The 24137-nt window shown below is 38.2% G+C and overlaps 1 protein-coding gene across 1 annotated transcript; it reads left to right on the forward strand.

Moving 5' to 3' along the window:
* Positions 1 to 21242: 21242 nt before the first annotated feature.
* On the forward strand, positions 21243 to 22815 carry LOC104442614 (senescence-specific cysteine protease SAG12). The gene is made up of 2 exons (XM_010056018.3): positions 21243 to 21752; positions 21952 to 22815. The coding sequence occupies exons 1-2, from the start codon at positions 21308 to 21310 to the stop codon at positions 22542 to 22544; spliced, it is 1038 nt and encodes a 345-aa protein (XP_010054320.2). The 5' UTR covers positions 21243 to 21307; the 3' UTR covers positions 22545 to 22815.
* Positions 22816 to 24137: the final 1322 nt, after the last annotated feature.

Below are 24137 nucleotides of genomic sequence, written 5' to 3' on the forward strand. Positions count from 1 at the left end.
AATAGTCACCTAGGTCACGCAACCCAGGTGTCGCCTGAGGTCCAACAGTGTTCATTGGGGTTAGGCGACCCCCAGGTGGTGGTTGTTGGTTTGCATGACCCCTTAGTCAGTGGTCGTCGGCCTCTAATTGGCTTTTTTGTGCGATGGTTCAAAGAAGATGCATAGTAACCAAGGGCAAAAACTTGCATTCCGAGAATGCAATTTCCCAAAGGACCTCCGAATTTGCTTTGAGCTAAAGGTCTTTAGTGCTCTTAGGAGATACAATTGTATTTTCTCAAAGTTGAGCAAAAGCACAAGCTAAATGCAAATGCATTTGGCTAAGGGACTTTAGAGTCCTGAAGCCTATTGTAAATATTGAACCAAACGGGCCATATTCTATAACTAGATGGATTGAAGTTTCTTTTTGAATTTCCGCGTAAATGATTTGGGACTTGTGGGATCCAAAGGTAATTATTAAACCCAATTGATTGTCCCCACTTGATAAAGATTTCCAATTTGAGTATTTCTCTAGGGTTCATGATTGCCTTCCACAATTGAGATGCTGATGCCTTAACCTCGTGGTTTCAAAAACTGTATCTCCGGAAATATTTTCCCTCACTTGCCTCTATCTTATATCAGTCCCTAACTGAGTTTGAGGATGGAAATATTGTTGAAATCATTGGTTTGTCTAAAACCTAATTCGCCGCTTTTCTTATTGCTTCATAAAAAACCCCAACATTTAGGTTTGAAAAGCCTCTATGTTGTTTTTTATGCTACCATGATCATCATCCTCCTCACTTAATTTCCATTATCACTATCATCGTTAGTGTTAGATTATTTTACATGGTCTAAGCTCTCAAAAGTTTACTTATCTCTGGTAGAATAACAAGAGAATTGATCAGGAGTATAGGTTGAATCACCACAATGGATGAAACTACATCTCAATAATGGTTTGAATATGGTCACAAGGAAAATACTCTTTTGCCACAATGCAAATGTCAATTACCCTCTCAATGCAACAATGGAAGCCTTAATATAATGAGTTCTGTTTTTCACATCATCTTTTTAGAGAACTTATGCCTCTTGTAGATAGCAGATCATCAAAAGTTTTTAACTTCCAATAACGAGAATGAGATGGCAGGAAATTACAAATGAGATGGTGGGAAGTTAAAAAAAATACTGCTCCCACCTCTGCCCATCAGGGGCGAAAACTGCTCAAATATGACAGTTAGCACCATCTTCCACCACTCCAATTTTGCAGATCAGACCCCACCAATCACGCGACTTCTTCATCTTTCACGGGCCAACCCATCTTCACCCGTTCTTGGATCTTTATTTCCTTCGTATACGCCACTTATATCAAGCACGAGACACTTTCCGATCACCATTCGTTGCTGCTGTGGACTGTCGTGCCAATGGAGTTGTCCGGTTCAATCAAGTCCATTCGGGTTTTGTTGTTCCTGAACCTCTGGAGTTGTAAGATTGCCTCCACCGCGCGTGGTTGACACTGACTTGCCACATCCCCGCCAGGTAGTTTCTTCTCCAAGTGAGATTTGGAGCTGATCGAGTGCACGAATTTTCCTCTCTGATGTATATCTTCTGGATTTGTGAGTTACCTTGAACTTAGGCATTAGCAAGCTGAGTTATTGCACTTGCTGTTTGAAGCCAAATCATCGTCGTCACTGAACTGTAGAACGGCGGTTGCCTCATGGTTGCCATCGCTCTTCACAAGCCTCCACCCTAAACCATGTCACCGAGTCGTTGATCTAATGCAGTCATCAGTCAGGTATAAATTGTAGCTTATTTCCGAGCAGGTTTTTGATAGCAACCGATTATGAGGTTTGCATACTGGAATAGAAGAGGAGCTAAGCCCAATTGGTGTCGAATTAGTAATGCTTGATCTTAAGTGGATTGCATGCCTATTGCAAGCACAGAACTGGGCAGAATTAATGCCAAATTCTTGCTGGCCAGATTTAAATTGTAGTTTGATTGGATTATGCATCGTGAATTTTGAGCTTATTTCAGCCTAGTGGCGTTATTAGGTAACATATGTGGGTGAACACTTGATCGAACCTGAACTTGGAACATTGGAATTAAATATTACTATTTTTTCTGTCCATGTTGGGATTTTTATGAACAGCTTTGTTAGCATAATACTTTTTGGGATACGGTGAGATTAGCAGTTTGTTGTAAGCCACAAATTCGCGAAAGAGTGAGCCCCATAATATTTTATAATTATTTGTTATTTAGTTTTGTATGATTTAGAATAGACTATTATTTTCACATAGATTAAAGACTATTACCAAATTATTTCTCTTTTATAAATTTACATTTTCTTAGGATACTTTAGATCTTGTCGTCACATTTAATTTCACATTTGCATTGCACATAATTGCTTTTCATTAAGAGTCATTCATGCCATGTCGATGTTATAGACATTCATAATACTCACGATTTGCATGCTAAATCTATTACACTTTTATTCATAAACTTTTTTATTATATTAATTGAGTCCATTCGGCAAATTTTGATCGGAAACCACTCATGTGAACATTGGCCATCTAACATGACATTACCAACACTAACATGGACATTTTAAATTTTATATATTAATATCTTATTTTTCTTTACTCTCTTTTTTTTTTTTGGGGGTGTCTTTTCTCATTGTTAAGGCCTAGAAGGTGGTTGCTGGCCACAGGCTCAACAACCTCAGCCACTGAGGCTCAACAACCTTAGCCACTAGGTGAGGGCTAATCTTCACCCAATGGTCTGCAAGGGTGGCCAGGCCTCCACAAGTGGCCGATGGCCCCCTCCTAGCCTTAAAAATAAGGAAAAAAACAATTAAAGAAGGAAAAGGAAAAAGAAAGAAAAGGAAATAAATGAAAATGAAAAGAAAAATAATATAAAAATGCAAAAAAATTAAAATATTAGTAAAAATTGTCAATATCAACCATTTCATATCAAAATTGACTGAATGAACTTAATTGGCAAAACGTGAAAAGATTTAGCACTCAATTGGCATAATTAAAAATTTAGGACTATATTGACAAAAGTACAATAGATTTATGGAATTTTGGACAATTTTTCCCATTTACTCTTTTGACGTGGACTGCTCTATTAGCATTTATTGGCTAAGAATAACGATCTAGACTAACACCTCGTTCTCCCTAGTCAAGAAATGTTTTTGTTGTGTGTGTGTGTCTGTGTGTGTGTGAGTGACATGGAAGCCATATGGAAGTCACGTACATGCCACCCTAGCAAATCAACATTAAGTTAACAAAACTCTGTCAACATCAACTAAGTATTAGGATTTTCAATGGAAGAATTACTTTGCTTGGAATTTTAAAAGCTCAACGGATTTATTAAACAAAAAAAGGTTCATAGATCACATTAAAAATTGAAAAAAAGTTAAGTATCATTATTCCTACTTTTTATGCACAAACAAAATCTGGCAAACTAAATTTCCAAACTAGGAGAGTATGTGTGTAATCGAGTTGAGTCAACAACCAATTTGATGCTTGAATCTGACCCAAATCAAATAGTTAAGAGTAGATAACGGTTCTTTCTCAGAACTTAGAGTAAAACGCAAACTCTAGCTGGAATCATTAAAATACACTACAATTAAAAAGTAGTAATATATTTATTTAGTTCGGATCTATTAATGTATTTTTATAATTAAAATACATAAAGATTGAATAACTCGATTTGGCTCGCGAGCTATTATTTTTTAGCTTGAGCTAGACTCGATTTATTAGTATTTAAGCTACTTGAACTCAAAAAGAATCAAGCCGCGCTTGAGTAATCAGCAAGTCGAACTCGAATAGCACGTGAGCTTGACTGAGTTGCATCCTTATCGCCAAACATTGGAATCTAGAAGCTCTTCCCAAACTTAAAAGACTCGTTGATATGGCTAAGTCAAGCAAAATAGGAACTCAGCCAATGGTTGTCTAAAGTTGATATTGGTCATAGAATATGATTTCGGCGTTGAAGTCTAGTTTTCTTGTTGCGCACCACTAGCCAATCTCAATATTTATGACTATTTACGTGGCAGCAATTCATTGGTAGAGAATCACACCTTCAAGATTAATAATATTCCATTAGCAGATGCCAACCAAAGCTATTTGTTTTGCTGAAAAAAGCCAGTTCTTTCCCATAGGAACATGAATCACAATAACTTACACATGATTGGAAGGCAAACATAGATGCAAGTACATATCTACTAACAGCACGCTAATATAGTTTATGAAAGGTCGAAAATGTTGATACATATATATATGGAGGCAAAAACATAGGTGTAGGCCTAAGTTGCTAACCATCGACAAAAGGAAATCAACCATTGATATGCTTTTGGCTAGAATTTAAGACCACCACAAAACCAACAAACCGCTTAGAACCATAAATCTTTGCACTACATAACAATGTTTAATGCTTGCATTTTGATTAATCACCCATCAGTCAATGTGAACGAAAGTCACTTCAATCACATCTATGGTATTCATAATTTTTTTCCTAAGACCCGCGCATTTGCACCTTAGAATTTTTTTTGTTTCGCATGTGGATCTACTATATTCAGCCCCCTCCCCCTAAATGCAAGTATCCTTCTACAAGAATATAAACTCTACTCCATTCTGCACCTTGACTTCGCCAAGTTTGGCAAGAGACAAAACTCTGCCCTTCTAACTTCTCATTAATCGCTTTGGCCTAACCAAACTTAGTGAAAGCGCATTATTTGTCACATCGATAGATGAGTCATATGCGACATTCTTGCTTTAAAATATTCACCAGCTACCCATCTATACATGTTCGACCTACTCAATCTAATAAACCATTAATTTTGATACCACTTATTGAGAATTAACAACAAAAATCTAAAGTCCTCGACAAAGGGGATCCCTAGGGAGAACCTGTCACGCCTCAATCCTTGGGCACACACACATCCCTCAACTTGGTTGATTAATAGCGACGTTCCAAGACGCATCACCGATCCTTTCATTTTAATATACACATGCGGAAGCATATGAAATCTCCAAACAATAAAATAATGAGATAGGAAAGTAGGATTTCAAAATCGAACTTTGAAAACAACCACACTTATATACATTGCCAATCATAATGCAAATATATACAAGTCGAATTGTTAAGTCAGGTTTAAACCACTAGTTCCCCAAACAGGGTCTGCAAGATGGAATCGACTCCCATCAAAAGATAATTGCCCTATGACTTACTAGTCGAATAGGGTTGTCAATTCTTCAGGCTTCCCCTTCTACCCTTTTGCAGACCTTGTTTTATGAATTTGTGGTTTAAAACTCGACTTAACAATTCGCCTTCTATATATTTGCACTATGGTTTGCAATGTATATAAGGGTGGTTGCTTTTAAAGTGGAAATTTGAAGTCCTACTTTTCTATCCCATTGCTTTATTGTCTGGGGATTATTATTATATGCTTCTGCATGCGTATAAAAACAGAAAGGATTGGCGATACATCTTGGGACGTCGCTATTTAATCAACCAAGGTAAGGGATGTGTGCATACTCAAGAATTGGGGTGTGACATCCCCTTTTTATGGTATCAAAGCAATGATTAGGGATTGGAGTGATAAGGTGCGATGGACCATGGGATAGTGGTAGGATAGACATTTAAATTCATGTCCGTGCATGTCGATGCTAGCTGATTGGTTGCTTGTTTGTGTGGGTCACTCAAATTCTAATATGGTATTAGAATTAGAAAACATGTTTCTATAAAGATCCTGTAGAATGAGTGATCAGGCGCTAAGGACTCCTAGTAAGAGGGTTGTAACCTTTGTGACTCGGGGTGGAACACCGACAAGGATCGGTGCCCGAGGCAATGGTGGCAAAGCATTGGCTCAGGCCAATGCGAGTGTAAGAAGATTGCTATAAGCCGGTACTAGTGTAGCAGCACTAAGCGATCCTAGGTTTGACGAGATCGTTCAGGCGCAAGTGATCCTTGGGAACTTGTTGAGTTAACAAGTTCAGGATCAAGTCGCCGTTGTTGCCACTGTCATGACCGCTGTCAGAGCTGCAATCGCCGTTGTTGCCACACCTACTGAAATCCAACATGGAGATGTGATTTGAGAGCAAACCGTTATGTCTGAGTTAAGATTCAGTTCCAGCAGAAATGGAAATCGGTCGGGGAAAAGACCGATGTTGGGAGAAAAGTATTCTATTCCGCCTAGCAGGAAAGGTGGGGATAGATAAGTCAGTACTGAATCAGAATAGAGTATGTCGTGCCTGTAAGAGACAACGTGGTTATGCCTCGTACCATTTTAGGACGGGTGCTTGTTTCAAGCGTGGCCATTAGGGTTACTTAGTCAGAAACTGTACCAGAAGGTCGATGGGACCACGACAGCGGTTGCTGTCACCGCTCATGGGACAAACCAAAGTGAATGCGCGCAGAACGCGCATAGGGATATTTGGGACAGACCTTAGTGCTAGTAAGAGTGCATGTTGTCACCCGATAGGAGACAGAGGACTCACCAGAAGTGTGTTAAAGTTGTGAAATGAAGCATGGATCAATCTAGTGTCCTAATATAACTGGAGTGTACTTTGATTATAGCCAGCATGACCATCAGGTGAAGTACGGTTAGTAAAAGTCCAAAGGAGCATAGATGCCATTACTATAGTTAGGATGCCACTAGAATGGCGAAAGGGATAGGAATGGAACCAACCCTGCACCAATCAGAGGAAGAATGTTCTTGAGGAAATCTTATCAAATTAGCGTAGCAGAGCTTTGGACTAAGTTTGTCGAATTTCAATTTGTTGAAATAAAGTCGAAGAAAGGAGAATCACTAGCTATAGTCGTGCTTGACTAGTTGCTGAGATGTAACTTTAACGCCACATGAATAGAAGGGGCTCATGGAGCATCTTGTGGTAATGAATAAAGGTCATGGAGTAATCCAGCTTAGTCCATTAGCATGTGAAAGTGTCGAGTTTATTAGGAGTCGAAAAGAATCTTCGATTTCATCAATTTCGTTAGTTAAAGGCAACCCGTTTGTTAGACGAAGGTTGACAAGATTACAAGGCGATTGTCATAGACAAGACAAATTGAAGAACTGAAAATTGAGGACTTCTAAGTAGTCCAAGAATTTCTAGAAGTGTTGCCATAGGGATAGTCAGGCCTATCGTCAATGAAAGAGGTAGAATTTGCGATTGAGTCGGAATCGGTCGAGACACTCAACAAAAGCTTTTTACCGGATGTCGTTGTTTGAGTAAAAAGAATTGATGGTACAGATGTGAAGAATTACTGGATAAGGAATTTATACATGCCAATGCATTGCTTTAGGAAGCATTAGTTTTGTTTGTGAGAAAAAGGAAGATGGTTCGTTGTGAGTGTACATCGACTATAGTCGACTCAATCAGGTGGCTATCAAGAGCAAGTGTTCATTGCTGAAGATTGACGAATTGTGTGACTAGTTATAAAGAAGGTCGATGTGTTCAAGGATCGACTTAAGGATAGACTATCATCAGTTGAGAACCAAGAATAATGTTATACTGAAAACAGCGTTTCGTACTTGATATGGCTTTTATGAGAATATTGTAATGCCATTTGGTCTGACAAACTCTCCAGCTGCTGTCATGGATTTGATGGACTGAGTATTTAAGAAATACCTAGATCAGTCCATGATTGTGTTCATCAATGATATTTTGATGTATTTGAGGAGTGCTAAGGAGCATGAGAGTCATCTGAGGATGGTACTTCAGACCCTAAGGACTCATGGATTGGATGCTAAGCTTAGCAAATGCGAGTTTTGGTTTACTCGTATTACGTTCCTAGACCACGTGAACTCAGGCAAAGGATTTTCAGAATCTGTGTCGCTATTAACTAGACTTCTGAAGAAAGAAGAAGAGTTTGTGTGGATAGACAAGCGCGAGTGTAGTTTTCAAGAGCTCAAGTGGAAGCTGGCTATAGCACTTGTGCTAACCATCCCCTATGGTTCTGGAGGATGCAAAGTCTATAGTGATGCATCATTTAGGGGATTAGATTGCATGTTGATGCAACATGGTAGGATTGTTGCATACGCGTCCCGTCAGTTGAGATCTCGCGAGCTAAGTCACCCGACGCATGACTTAGGACTCGTAGCATAAATTTTAGCCCTAAAGTTTTGGAGATGTTAGTGATGTGGAGAAAGGTCTTGGATCTTCATGGACCAAGAAAGTCTCCAGTGTTTATTCTCCCAAAAGTAATTTAAAACGAAATAGCGATGTGAATTAGAATTTTGAACGACTAGGATGGAGATATCTGGTGTCACCCTAGAAGAACCAAATAAGTCACTGATGCAATAAATTGAGAGTCTTTAAATGTGTATATGCTAGTTAAGGTATGAACCTTACTTGAGAAAGTTTGAGATTCGATTTTTAAATTTGAGATGGGCTACCTTCCAAATCTTATAGCCGCTCTCAGAATTGAGCCGGATGCTCAGATTAGAATCAAGGCACAGCTTTGTAAACCGAGAGGACTCTTGTAACCCCTCGAGACCCTAGAGTGGAATTGAATGCACAACACTACTGACCTTGTGACAAGCTTGTCAAGGAACTAGAGGGGTAATGATTCCATTTGGGATAGTGGTCAATAGATTGATGAAGCCGACTCACTTCAGTACAGTATGGAAATATCTTGGTTTGAATAGGCATGCAGAAGTGTATGTGTGTCAGGTAATTCGTCTACATGGAGTGCCAGTGACGAATTTATATCAGATCTAGACCTGAGGATTCCTAGTTTTAGCAGAACAATCATATGGTTCTTTTTGAAGAGCAAAGTGTGCAGAACCTTAGTTGTTGAAAGGAAAATAGGCAAAGAAAAATCACAGGCTCAGAGTCAGTTCAGCAATCAATGATTGCAATTGCCGTGATCAAAATCAGATTATGGATCGCTCAGAGCCGTCAGAAAGGTTGTATTATTGAGCATCAAAGACCCTTAGAGTTCCAAATTTGGTGATTGCGTCTTTTTGAAGGTGTCACCAATGAGGGATGCCTTGCGCTTCAGCAAGGAGGGAAAATTGAAACCGAGATACGTAGGTCCCTTTGAAGTTCTAAAAAGAGAATTGTGATCCTAGTGTATCATCTTGCATTACCACCGAAGTAGGCGCGAGTGCATGACGTCTTTCATGTGTCGAGGTTAAAGATGTATGAGCCCAACCCGACCCACGTGCTAAATCTTGAAGAATTAGACGTGGATGACCAAGTATCGTGCGTGAAAAGCCCGGTTCAGATCGGATTCTATATACCAAGATGGTCTCCTTGATCAAAGTGGTTTGACAACACCACGGGACTGAAGAAGCAACCAAAGAAAGTGAGACTAGACAAGACGACGATACCCCCACATTCTTATTTAAGAATTGGTAAATGTTTAAATTTCGAGGATGAAGTTTTTATAAGAGGGGAAGAGTTGTGACATCCTGGATTTTTAGTCCTATTTTCAGTAGAATAAATCGGGCATTTCATCGATGCTCCTATAGGATTTTTCTCAGAGCTTATCACTCTTGAGATAATTAAATTATCTGAGAAAGCCATTAAGAATTTTAAGGCAAATAGACTTGAGGATTCGACTAGGAATCGGCTGCTCGACCGTGTTCATCTGCCAAGATCATTACGTCACAGACGTAAATTGATTAGAGATTAAAGATAGGTCGGTTTGACTGAGAAGTCTGGCTAATCGTGGGTGACACCACTAAATTGGAAAATTCTCGTCAATCGACACTAGACTGATTTTTCTATCGTTTTGGTACCCTATGTCCGTAATTGAAATCTCGAGATTTTCACGGTAATCGAGAGTCGCCAATGTGTCAAATGGGTTCATTGTGGTTCGAAGAAAATCGATCACAGGTCATTTGCACTAAAAATCTCTTAAAATTACTCGGTAGTTTAGGTCATGCTAAAAACGCGCCAAATGGAAATTAACCGCGAATTCAAGTCCAATTTCAGAAATTGAAAATCATGTTATGTCACAATAAATTCTAGAAACGTCAACTCAGTCTCAGAAGATTTTTTTGAAGCCCGAGACTTTTTGGAAAAAAAGTCAACTTATGACCGTTTTTGTTCAGAAAATGTTGGAGATTATTTTTTATCGCAAATTTAGGATGCAAGAGGTGAGGAAAAATTTCAATTGAAATATTGAGGTGCCAAATGAAATTATGGAGACCAAATGAGGATGGATTGAGCAAGATTAACCAACCAATTGAAGCCAATTGCTTGGAAATTCGTAGCTCCCCCTCCCCCTAGCCAAAATGGACCATCTCATGAGTTGTGGGTGAGCATTGATGGCTCAATGGCAGCCAAGGAAGATACTTGGCTAAGAAAGGTCTTTAGGGACAAGCTTGTGGAAGAAATGTGCATGGTAGGTCCCCATTCTTGCTTCTCTCTTTCCTCTCTCCCTCATCCTCTCCCTTGGTCGACCAAAGCACTTAATTTCCTCCCTCCTTGTTGTGTTCGACGCCACCAGCAGCAGAGAAGAGGAAGCTAGACGCCGTCGCACGCCAAGCCACCGCTGGAGTCACGCCGCTCGCCGCCGTCCGCCTCACCCACGCGCCCCGCTGTCCATTTATTTCCAAAATTAAGTGGACATAGATAATATCTTGTGTGATTTGGTGATTTGGTGTCGTATTTGATGTGGATTTATTTATTTTATCTTTGTTTGGTTTGAATTGATTTTGTTCATTTTAAGAAAACAAAAAAATTAGATACAATTAAAGTAGATTTTTTCAAGATAGGTTGCATTTGTTTTTTAAAAAATCATGGAAAAATACAAAAGAAAAATCACATGCATGTCATGTAATTTAGGTCATATCATATTGCTATGTCATGTGCCACATCATTATGTGCATGCCATTTAAATTGTGGATGGTTAAAAATCACACGTCAGTTTAGAAATTGCATGTTTCATTTAATTAGACCTATGTCATGTTTAGGTTCATATACTTAGGAAATTGTGTGTTGTGCTGAGATAATATATTTTATCATTGTTAGGGTTAGGACATTTAAATAACTTATGTCGCATGTCAGGTTAGGTTAGTAGCACACATTGTATAAAGCATGGTTTTCATTAAATGAGAGAAAACCGAAAAATATTTGAGTGAAATTGCGCGTAAATTAAAAATTATATTCAAGATGATGTGATTTTCTAGCTAACACTTGCAGATGTTTTGTTTCTTCAAGGTAACTCATTCCTCCTTTTCTTTGCAATTTATTTAACGCTTTCGTTATTGGGTGTTAAGTATTGGTTGCACAACTGCCTAATTACCTCACATGTTAGGGAGTAAGTAATGCAAATTGTCTGCAATTTTTTTTTCTGAAATAAAAGAGAAAATGTATTGAAAGGGCGTTAGGTGAAATCTAACGTACTCAAGTCCATGTTCCTATAATCTTTAGTTTGCAGGAGTGAAGTAATTCTCCCGTTACTTTACTTAGATTTTTAATCAATCTACCAAAAAATATATTAGTGGCAACTTCTACTTGAAAATCATTTGTATATTAAGAACTTAGAGTATAAGTCACAAGTTGATAAGAGATCAGGAGAGTCCGAGTTAAGTGTAGGCATAATAATCTATTAATCAAACCCCTAGATGGTCTAACCCTTCTCCCGGAGGTCGTGACCACCCAATCAAAAGGCACCAAATATTACATTTTACTCTGTTTCAATGAAATTTCATCCTCAAAATTCGGACTTATATTGCTGCATGAAAGCTTCCAACGGTTCGACCGATGTCCCTGTCTTGTTGGTCCCAACCATTATGTACCATCGTGTGAGAGACCCTCGACTGTCTACGATATTACCAACCTTTGTAATGCATTGAACTGTTCTTCCAGTTTGGCGATGCCCTTGTTTCCTGTTGTCTCGTACGAGCATGCCGTGTAACTCATTCTTTTGGTCCAGCATGCCCTCTTGGTAGTTCTTGCCCTTACCTGCTATGTGTCTGGATTGCGGGTAAGCAATGACAAATCAAGGATGAAAAATTGTAAATATTATTAATGCACAACTAAAAGATGAAATCTTTAAAATAAAGTTGTCTCTCATAATGAAAGACGGAGTCCTAAGTATGACTTTAAAATGCTTCATCCGAGACCTCGTGTGGACCTTGGCATCCCTTGGACATAAAGCAACGAGAAGGTATTCCCTCCTTCTAGGGAAGATAAATATTGAAAACTGAGCAATAATATGTTTGTCCTCGACATCTATTGTTTGTGAGAATTCAGTCTTTTGACAAAATTTCATTAATAAGGGACTTGGAAAACTGCCTATCTTAGCAACTCAAAAATCTTATGCAAAGACGTCATCCCACAACGATCAATCGAAAACCCATCGCGATAAAAAAAAAAAAAAATAAAAAAAAAAAAAAAAAATAAAAACATTGCAATTTTATTAGTTCGACAAGTTCTTACAGTTGGTTTTCATAAAGAAATTGCAATGTAGACATGCTAATACAATTGGGAGGTCTGACTAGTCCAATCATTCTGTGGGGCCAAATTAGAAGGATTCGCTTACGCTTCATCCGCTTCCTCTTTAGTCGCTCAATCCGATTTTAGACGTCCTCATGAGTAGGCCAAACCCAGGTTTTTGGGAGAGAGGGCAAGTAGGCGTATCAATGATCCGGTTCAGTTTGGGGACTCCTAATACCTGAACTAAACTGAACATTAAAGATGCATGGTCATTCGGAACCAAACAGTGGACCCAAACCGAAAAGACTGTTTGGTTCAGACTTTCGGTTTTTGGTGTCTTTTTCTTATTGGTCCCTCCTCCTCCTTCCATTGTTCCACCTTTCCTTCGGTTCACCTCATTCGAGACTACCACAAAAGTTGCAAAAACTGAGGCTAGATCCATCGATGGCATAGTAAGGCCATAACAAAATCTTCCCAAGTCATCGAAGGAATCAATGTTGTGTGGAGCAAACTCTGAGGCTCGATCTTTCGCCTTCAAGTTGGGACTAGAGGAGCAGATCGGAGGGGATGGTGCTAGTGGGGTTTGTGGTGGTCGGGGTGGAGGGTGGGTTGGGGCTGGAGGCGCGTATGGTGTGGAGCTGGTGAAGGAGATGGTCGGGGACGAGCTGTGGGGTGGGGCCTTTGGGGACTGGATGGTTGTGGAGGGTAGTAGAGGGAGAGGATGTTGGTGGCCGCCATGGCCATTAGGAGGACTAAATGGGGTTGTTGTCTGGGAGTAGACGAAGCGATGTATATGGCTTCTCTGAGACAAGTGAAAACCGGAAGGAAGAGTGAAAACTAAAGGGCTTTTGCTGTGTTTCGGTTTGGATTGGATTTTTTTATAATCCAAACCGAACCGTTATGATTTCTGCCGAAGTATTCCAGTAAGTTGTGTTGTTCCTTCATCTTTCCTTCCAAATCTTTAGCCCATGTAATCTCCGCAGGCGACAATTGTATTGGGCATTCCTAACCTCATCCACTTTCTTTCAATATATAGCCACATTGTTTTGCGACATATCAAGGTTCATCAGGGAGAGATCTAGTTAAAATAAGCATGACCTTAAAGGTGGTGGAAGTATTAGGGGGCCAAACTATCAAGTAACCTTGAGCATTTAATAGGATGTATACAAAGTGAGTTCCATAAAAGGAATCGGGTTATTCGACTCCGAATTAAGGCTTGTTTTAATTCACTTTGTCAATATCGATTGGGCGGGGCCGGGGATGGTAGGCACGGGGGTCGGGGGATGGTAGGCGCGGGGAGAGAGTCCAAAACTGATCTTGAGGGTCCAAATGAGCCTAGGGCCCTTTTGTAATTTTCAGGTCAGATTGCATAAGAAAAAATCATGATCTTGCTTATGTCTAAGTTCCTAATTTCTAAATACGAAGAATGCAATGAAGAGCAGGACTACAAGACCAATCTGGATCCTTCTATTTAAAGGTCAAAATCCGATATTAATAGCCAACTCAATGCAAAATTTTCAAGGAATGCAGAAGGGATTGGAGTAAAAAACTCTAGTATCAACAAAGGACCAAATAGTTTATGGCATTAGTCAAATTTATTGCAACTATTATTTTCTTCGAGGTAACAGATCTAATTTTTTTATCACGAAACTATCTTCATGATCCAAGGTGAAACCTATTGCTGTGAATGATTGGGGGATACTTCAGCAAAATCCAATAAATATTTGTCGAGTGAAACTTTTCTTACCCAATTCGCTTGATTACTAGGCTTGGATTGCTAAGTTTATAATATGGAAGATCACGTCATTTCTTAGCACAGCGGAGCAATTCTAAATGCACTTCCCATTTTAAAAATCTTGCACCTTTCTGATGAAGATGCAAAGGCGTATTTTAACTTAGAGAAATGTTGAAAACTTCAGAAAACTTTGAACAATCTTTAATGTCCAGCAAAGTTATCCTTACTCTAACTATACCTTATTAAACAAAGTTTGTTATTGAGTGTCACTAATTCTAAATATCCTAACTAAATATATTTCTGTTTTCAAAAAATGATTCTATATATTATGAGAAAAGGGAAAATTCCAAATAAGAGTTCAAAGTGCTCTCAATTTTTCAAATAAAGGCTTGAAGTGAACATTGTCTTTAATAGGGGCTTGAAGTATCCTTAATTTCTAAAATAAGAGCCTGAAGTAGACTTTATTTTAAATTAAGGATTGAAGTGGCCATGTCAAACTCAAAAAATGACTTGACCTTACTAGTTGGTCAAGGGCATTTCCATCATTTACATTTTTTTTTTCTAATTTCTTCCCTTTTTCTCTGTTTTTTCTCCACCAAAAAAAAAAAAAAAACTTAAAATAGAACCAAAAAAAAAGAAAAAAAAAAGGCTAATATACACACACACACACACAAGTGAGAGGGTTGGCAACTCTCCCCGGCCTATGGCGGCCACCCCATCATCGGTGGGGCGTCGGCCGCAAGTGGTAAGACTAGCCTTCCCGCCTAGTTTTTACCTTATTATGAGTTTTTCTCTTTTTTCTTTTTGTTTTATACTATTTTTTTAGAGAAAAAACAAAAAAAGGAAAAACATAAAGAAAATAAGGAAAGAAAATGAGAAAAGTATGAAGGATGGAAATGCCCTTAACTAGCTAGTGATGTTATGTCCTTTTTTAAGACTGACATAGCTACTTTAAGTTTTTATTAAAACAAAGTCCACTTCACGCTTTTTTTTAAGAAAATGATGGGACTTCGGTTCCTTTTTTTGATAAATTGAGAATACTTTAGGCCCTTATTTTGAATTTTCCTTATGAGAAAAAACAATACATTGAATACCGTAATTTTTCCTTTCTGACAAGAAAAAGAGCACTGTAAATTTTCTATAGTTGCAATGCATAATATATGGCTCACGAGACACTTTAATTAAATCTATTAAGTAATAGTGAATTCTCAAATTATAGAAAAAACAAAGAAAATTCATTTCGAATAGATTTTCATGAGCCGCGTCCAGCACTAATTTCGGTAAAATAAATTAATATTTATAACGGATGTGACTTGAATATGATAATGCTACAAAGTGGAGACAACACTCATTCACTTTCTCCTTTTAATCTCAACGAAAGTAGAATACTCATTAGATTTAGAATTTTATCTGTTCTCCTACGAACTGATGTATTTGACCAAGTACAGTTGCAATTGCAGCCAATCAAGCTTTATAATTACTAATGGCCCATCGAGAATATAATTAAGTACTGAAAATTAAAAAGCTCAGCACTCAATGAGTTTAAACGTTATCTGATGATTAAAACTAATATCAACATAAAAATTCCATTAAATCAGGAAAATTACTTAACGTGGTAAGTAGGTAGGGGTTACTTAACTTTTTAAGTAGAAAGAAGTAATTTATGGCAATGAGAATATTGTCAGTTACAAATCAACCTATAATAATCACAATTTTATGTATGGTAAAAAAATAAATTATGTTCAGTGATCAATATTTCAATTACCTATTAAATAACTTTTTATTTCTACTTTCAAAACTTAAATTTGTCGGCACCTAAAATTCATTGCTTAAATTCTTAATACCTGATTTCAACTTTATCTAGTGAGCCTTCAGTAAATAGATTATATAAGGAATTTTACTCTAATAGTGGGGTCTAATCAGCCCCACCCACCACCTTCATCCACAAAGAATATGGAGCCTAAAAAGCAATATCTAGAAGGGGGGAAACATGAATATCTAGAAGCAATGAAAGTTTTGACAATGGGAGTGTTGACTAGGCGCACCAAGGAGCCGTGTACCTTATTCGAAGGAGAGCTTAAGTTTGAATTCGTCGACATTATTAGCAATGTAGAAATTTTTTCGCCTTAGACCTGAAAAGAGAACCGAAGGACCACTCTTAAGAGGTTCTAACGTTTTCCACTCCCCTCGGACGCTACCCCAAACTCTTCTGATCTAATCACATCTCCAACCTTTGATCCTCATTTAATTAATTGAGGTACTTTGACGGGACCAAAGTTTACCCATTTAAGTCGGGTTCCCTTGTTATAAAAAACAAATGCTATGAGGATAAAAAGGAGTAATGATATGCATAGTTCCAGAACTTTGTTTCAATAATAATGGGGTCGATACAATTTTTTTATTTAATTTTGTCCATGAACTTTGACCGAATTGATTCATTTGGCAAAATGTGAAAGGGTTAGTACTCAATTGGCATAATTAGAAATTTAAGACTATATTCACAAAAATGCAATAAATTTATGACTTTTGAACAATTTTCCCCATATACTTTTTTAATGTGGACTGCTCTATTAGCATTTATTGGCCCTAAATAACGATCTAGACTATATATATTTGACATGGAAGCCATATGTAAGTCACGTACATGCCAGCCTAGTGAATCTTCATTAAGTTAACGAAACTATGTCCACATCAAGTAAGTGTTAGGATTTTCAATGGAAAAATTACTTTGCTTGGAATGATAAAAGTTCAACGAATTTATTAAACAAAAAAGGTTCATAGATCACATTAAAAATTGAAAAAAAGTTCAGTATCATTATTCCTACTTTTTATGCACAAACAAAATCTGGCAACTTAAAGTTTCGAACTAAATTTCCAAACTAGGGGAGTAAGTGTGTAATTGAGTTGAGTCAACAACCAATTCGATGATTGAGTCTGACTCAAATCAAATGGTTAAAGGTAGATAATTGATTTACATAAGTTTTCAATAAGCTTCACCTTGACTCAATTAGATAATGTTTCTCTCTCAAAACTCACAATAAAACCCAAACTCAAGCTGGAATCATTAAAATATGCTATAATTGAAAACTAGTACTATATTTATTTAGTTCATATTTATTAATGAATTTTTATTATTAAAATACCTAAAGATTGAATCACTTGATTAGGCTCACGAGCTATTATTTTTAAGCTTGAGCTAGACTCGATTAATTAGTATTTGAGCTACTTTAACTCAAAAGAATCAAGCCGAGCTTGAGTAATCAGCAAGTCGAACTCGAATAGCACGTGAGCTTGACTGAGTTGCATGCTTATCGCCAAACATGGGAATCTAGAAGTTCTTCTCAAACAAAAAGACACGTTGATATGGCTAAGTCAAGCAAAATAGGAACTCAGCCAATGGCCGTCTAAAGTTGATATTGGTCATAGAATATGATTTCAGCGTTGAAGTCTAGTTTTCTTGTTGCGCACCACTAGCCAATCTCAGTATTTATGACTATGTACGTGGCAGCAATTCATTGGCAGAGAATCACACCTTCAAGATTAATAATATTTCATTAGTAGATGCCGACCAAAGCTATTTGTTTCATTGAAGAAAGCCAGTTCTTTCCCACAGGAACATGAATCACAATAACTTACACATGATTGGAAGGCAAACATAGATGCAAGTACATATCCACTAACAGCACGCTAATATAGTTTATGAAAGGTCGAAAATGTTGATACAAATATATATATATATATATATATATATATATATATATATGGAGGCAAAAACATAGGGGTAGGCCTAAGTTGCTAAACATTGACAAATGGAAATCAACCACCGATATGCTTTTGGCTAGAATTTAAGACCACCACAAAACCAACAAACAGCTTAGAACCATAAATCTTTGCACTACATAACAATGTTTAATGATAGCATTTCGATTAATTACCCATCAGTCTATATGAACCAAAGTCACTTCAATCACATCCGTGGTATTCATAAATTTTTGCCTAAGACCCGTGCACTTGCACCTTGACTTCGCCAAGTTTGGTAAGAGACAAAACTCTGCCCTTCTAACTTCCCATTAATCGCTTTGGCCCAACCAAACTTAGCGAAAGCGCATTATTTTTCACATCGATAGATGAGTCATATGCGACATTCTTGCTTTAAAATATTCACCAACTACCCATATATACATATTTGACCTATTCAATCTAATCAACCATTGATTTTGATACCACTTATTGAGAATTAACAACAAAAATCTGAAGTCCTCGACAAAGGGATCCCCAAGGGAGAACCCAAGCTTGAGCCTGACCTTCACTAAAACATTTAAGATAATTCCATTATGAACCCAAGCTTGAGCCTGACCTTCACTGAAAAATTTAACATCCTCGCATATGCACCTCAATTTGGAGTTTTATGATGCTCCTGGATTATAGGGCAAATACCAACAAAAAACCCTAAACCATACCCGTTGTGACACAAATACCCCTCTTTTTCTTTTTCTTTTTTTCTTTTCGTGTTGCCTAAAACCATAAACTTGTTCACCAAGATACAAATGCCCAAAAAAAAAAAATTTTGTTGGTAACCTAAAGAACCCCGTAAGCCACTCCAGATAAGAATCCTTAACGACGCCTCTAGGATCCGAACTTCTCCCCTTCGTGAGAGGGAGGGAGCCCGAGCCAGCTACGCCATTACAGGCGGTGGTGCCCCTAACTTTTTTTGTACCATGAAGAATTCCAAACTTATACATCTATGTCGTATGTATCCCATATTTCAATTACATCCAAGTTATATTTGTTATATTGGAGGCATAGACACCTAAAGTGCGAAAACTTAATATAGTGGGACACTTAAGTATTAAAAGTTTGAAAAAATACACCTAAGTGTCAAAATCAGAGCAAAATTGATCAGTTAAGTGCCAACAATAAGAACATCTGACCAAAATGCTGAGATGGGGTTTTTTTGACAAGACAAGTGCAAACTAACATTATTTTGCATGCTGATGTGGCTAGATAAGTCAAAAACAATATCGTTTTGCATATTGATGTGGCTAGGTAAGCCAAAAAAAGATGTCGTTTTGCCTTGAATTTGAATTTTAATATAAATATTAATTAAACTAAAGTTAAAAATAAATTATTTTAAAAAAAGGAAGAAAAAGCCCTTACACAACACCTTCTGCAACTTTTTTTTAAGTTTTTAATTTAATTTATTTAATATTTATATTAAAATTCAAATAAAAGGCAAAACGATGTTGTTTTTGTTATTCTCTATTGACTCAACTCTTTGGTGAGCCATGCGGACTAGTTATATTATTACAAAAAAATGCCACTTAGGATTTCTTATACCTGTCATTAGAGTTAGCACTTAAATGTCTCAGTCATTCATGATCGGATGACATTAAGAAAAAGTAGAGTATGCATTAGTGTTGTTGATCAATTAGATTGTGCAATTCACCATAATAGTGAGATTAATAGAAAAATGAAATAACAAGATTAAGGTGGTTCGATTTGAATTACCGAGACCTATGTTCGTGGAGCGAGTGAGAGTGGTAAATCTACCTTGAATAAGGAGGTTACAAGTTTGAAATAAAGCCTCGCTTAACGTTAGGCGCTGAGCTTTCGTCAATGTCATTAGGTCCCCATGACTTTTATTTTATAGCTGGAAGCATGGTATTTCCTTATATTTTAGATTTCCAGTGGTAAGCGGAAGAGTTGTCTGCTTATGTTTGACACAATCTTTTACAATGATTTCATGTAAACTCGCAAAAAGAACCGGAGGAACACTCTTAAGAGGTTCTAATGTGTAATCATATAATATTGATTTAAACCAGACTTTAGAAAACGTTTCGATTGAAAATGCGATGCGATCTAGGTGCTTGCTCGAGAGGCCGTGGACTCCAATTTATACATTGGATGGCTTCTGGGCATTCCCCTTCGGACACAACACCAAACTCCTTCTATGTACTCTACATTACTTCTCCGACCTTCGATCCTCATGTAATTTATTGAGGTACTTTGATGAGACCAAAGTTTACCTATTTTAAGTTGGGTTTTCTCACCATAAAAACAAATGCTATGAGGATAAAAAGGAGTAACGACATGAGTAATTACTAAACTTTTTTTCCTATATTTAATGGGGTTGCTATACTTTTTTATTTGTTCAATTTTATCCATAACCTCTTAAAAATCCACTACATGTAGTCCTTCCATAAAGTATATCCACATATCATATGTACCTTTTTGACGTGGACTGCACTATTAGCATTCACTGGCCCCAAATAACAATCTAGACTACTATCTTGTTTTCCCTGGCAAGCAAATCTTTTTGTTCATTTCTTCTCGGTGCGAATGATAATCCTCCTATTTTAGAAATCAATTTCTATTCTAAAAATATATTATTTTATTTGTACTTCCCAAACGAGTTTCTGAGCAAAAGAATCAAGTAGCATTTGAGTAATCTACGTCAAACTTGAATAGCTCAAGAGCTTGAGTGAGTTACATTCTTATTTCCAAACATAGGAATCTAGAAGCACTTCCCAAACCTAGAAAACACCCCAAACCTAGAAAACACGTTGATATAGTTAAGCAAAATGGGAACTCAGCCAATGGTCGTCCAAAGTTGATATTGGTCATAAATATGATTTCAGTGTAGAAGTTCAGTTTTCTTGAAGCGCTCCACCAGCCAATCTCAGTTATTTATGACTATTTACGTGGCACCAATTCATTGGCAAAGAATCACACCTTCAAGATCAATAATATTTTATTAGCAGATGCTGACCCAAGCTAGTTGTTTTACTTTAGAAAACTAGTAATAACTTGCCGATGATTGGAAGGCAAACATAGATGCAAATGCACATCCACGTATAACAACGCACAAGCCTCTTAGAACCATAAATTTTTGCACTACATGACAATGTTGAATGGTAGCATTTTGATTAATCAATCATCAGTCAATGACAACCAGAGTCCATGATGAGGGTGCAATAGCAAGCTTAATTTTTGGGGGTCTAAGTCGCAACAGCTATCCAGGCACAAAGGAGGAGGAGAGGGTCCACTGAAGCATTATCGAGAGAGAGTGGGAGTGACGACAGTTGAGCAGCATTTTGTCTATAAAAACCCAACACACCCATTTGGAGTTCGTCGTGCACAAACTGAAAGTTACAACTCACCAAGTCACTCCAATTGTGTCCTAGACAGTACCCAGAGCACGACTATGGCCAAACAAAACCAATTCTCATTCCTCACATCAGCTGCTCTTTTGGTCATTATAGTTTCTGTTTCGGAAACTCTTTGTCGCCCTCTTGAAGAGGAACACTTGTTAAAGCAACATGAGGAGTGGATGGCCATCCACGGGCGTGTCTACAAGGATGCGGTCGAAAAGGCAAAACGGTATGAGATATTTAAAGAGAACGTTAAGCGCATCAACGCCTTTAATAATGGTAAGGACGTGGGGTACAAACTGGCTGTGAATAAGTTCGCAGACCTAACCAATGAGGAGTTCCGCGCTTCCTACACCGGCTACAAGAGGAGGCCCACAAGGGTCCTGTCCTCTGGCGAAAAAAAACCGTTCAAGTATGCCAACTTCACCGCCATTCCAGCTGCCTTAGACTGGCGAACCAAGAAGGCTGTGACACCTGTTAAGGATCAAGGCAACTGTGGTGAGTGGAAAATCAAAACTTGTCCTGCGAAAATGTCAAAATTCTCATGTCGTACTCAAGCTGTTGAAAAGAGGCAACAATTGTGCATATAGGAGCTAACAATATTATCTATAATTCACTGTTACATTCCTTTTACGCCCATCATACTACATGTGTACATATGTCTCTTTGTAATTCATTTTACTATCTCCTTTCGCAGGAAGTTGTTGGGCATTCTCGGCTGTGGCAGCTATGGAAGGGATTACCATGATCAAGAAGGGGAAGTTGGTGCCACTCTCGGTGCAAGAACTCGTGGATTGTGATGATAACGATGATGGTTGCATGGGCGGGCTCATAGACAGTGCCTTCGAGTTCATTGTAAGCAATGGTGGCCTCACGACTGAGGCGAACTATCCTTACCAGGGAATTGACGGGACCTGCAATACGGCCAAGACGGCAAACCAGGCAGCCTCAATAACTGGGTATCAGGATGTGCCGGCCAACAACGAGAAGGCCCTCTTGCAGGCCGTGGCAAACCAGCCAGTCTCGGTGGCAATTGAGGGGGGCGGGTATAATTTCCAATTCTACTCAAGCGGCGTGTTCACAGGCTCATGTGGGACCGACATCGACCACGCAGTCACGGCAGTCGGGTATGGGAAGACCTCTGGCTCTGGCGGGACCAAGTATTGGCTGATGAAGAATTCGTGGGGCACCGGGTGGGGAGAGAAAGGGTACATGAGGATCCAGAAGGATGTGAGCTCTAAGGCTGGTCTCTGTGGTCTTGCCACGGAAGCTTCTTATCCAACTGCATGAAGAAAGAAGAAGAGGAAAAAATAAATTATGAGTCTACATATGTGATAGTGGTTCTTGGGCTCTCTATATGTATGAAATGTAGTCTAGCGTCTCTCTAAAAGAAGCAAGTGTTAAGTGACAGTACGTCACTAGGGTTGGTGTGTCCTACAACAGAAACAGAATGTTGTTAGCAAAATTAGGGGCCTGCCAACTAAACTTGCTTGTAAGTGTACGAATAAATGTGCGGGACAAGATAAAGAACATAGTCCCTCGAATGAATGGAACAATTTTGTTAATGCGATTTTATCGTAAGGAATTGTGTCCAACCCTAGAAATTTAGTTATTTTAGATAATTTTGATTGGAAATTACTGGTATGGCGGATCCAGTTATCATCAGCCATTCCATCCCACGAAATATGTGGTTGGCACTAATGAGGACAATTGTTTGTAATTTTATTTTTATTTTTTACCGTTCTATCTTTTTTTATCACCAAGACCAGCCACATGCGAGGGCCAATTTGACTGAACTAGAATTAAAATTATCCTCATGGATGATCAATTTTTTAAGGTTCTCCAATTAATTGAAAGTCTGATCCAAATTGATTTGCATACTCATTGCCTGAAGCTTAAAAACCGCTTAATCTGGATGGGGATTGAATTACAGCTAGCTCTTATCCATGGTCAATTTTCATCTCGAAGCATAGTGATCTTCTTTCTTCGGACCAGACGTGTGCACCCTTGAGATTCATCACCACTGCCTCTTTGTTTTTTATCCTATCATGAACAACATCCACCTATCATCCTCCTTACTAGATATCTACTCGTATCGTCATGCAATAGTACTTATGGCTCCTTTGTTATCTTTTTACGCATCATCTACATTGAGTTTCAACCCTCGATGTCCTTTCCCCAAGAGAATCAGCTACTGAACTAATCTTGACTTTATTCTCCTCTCTAAGCTTGTCCGAAAATTCCATAAACTCCTGTAAAATCAACTTAATTGCTTGTGAAGAATTTGGAATAGCTTGATTGTGTAATATGCTATTCCTATACCACTAAATTCTAGGGCATATAAGGTGAAGAGCTTGCAATCTAAGCCCATTCTCTGTGCAATTCACCCTTGGTCAAGGAACTGGTTTATCATCTCCTCTTGCGTTGTGAAGTTCCAAGCAAATGGTGACACCCCCATGAACTTTGTTTCCATAAAATCTGAATCAAGGGGCATAGGCCCAATTTGGTTTGGTTTTTGGGGAATGTTTTTGTCACGCCCCGATCCTCGGGCACGCACACATCATTCTCACTTGGTCGATTTTATACTGCGATATCCCAGGACAATGTATCGCCGACCCTTTCATATTTAAGCACATGCGGAAGCAATTATAAATCCCCAGACAATAAAACAATGGGATAGAAAAGCAGGCTATATTTTTCATATTGAAATTTATAACCAAACCTTTATACATAGCATTAGACAGAGCACTTCACAAACTATTCGCAACTTCAGTCTCACTCTATCTACACATATACAAAAGGGTTCACAAAGAGATGAGATTTCAATCCTCGTCTAAGTCATACTCGAGATCATCCTGATCCTCCTCTGATTCCTCTTCACTC

The sequence above is a fragment of the Eucalyptus grandis genome, chromosome 4 (genome assembly GCF_016545825.1).
Source record: "Eucalyptus grandis isolate ANBG69807.140 chromosome 4, ASM1654582v1, whole genome shotgun sequence".
Taxonomy (NCBI): domain Eukaryota; kingdom Viridiplantae; phylum Streptophyta; class Magnoliopsida; order Myrtales; family Myrtaceae; genus Eucalyptus; species Eucalyptus grandis.

Bases quoted from the DNA above. Each gene is read 5' to 3' on its own strand.
- LOC104442614 (XM_010056018.3), top strand. From the start codon at position 21,308: ATGGCCAAACAAAACCAATTCTCATTCCTCACATCAGCTGCTCTTTTG. The intron at 21,753-21,951 runs GTGAGTGGAAAA...CTCCTTTCGCAG, and splicing joins TAAGGATCAAGGCAACTGTG to GAAGTTGTTGGGCATTCTCG.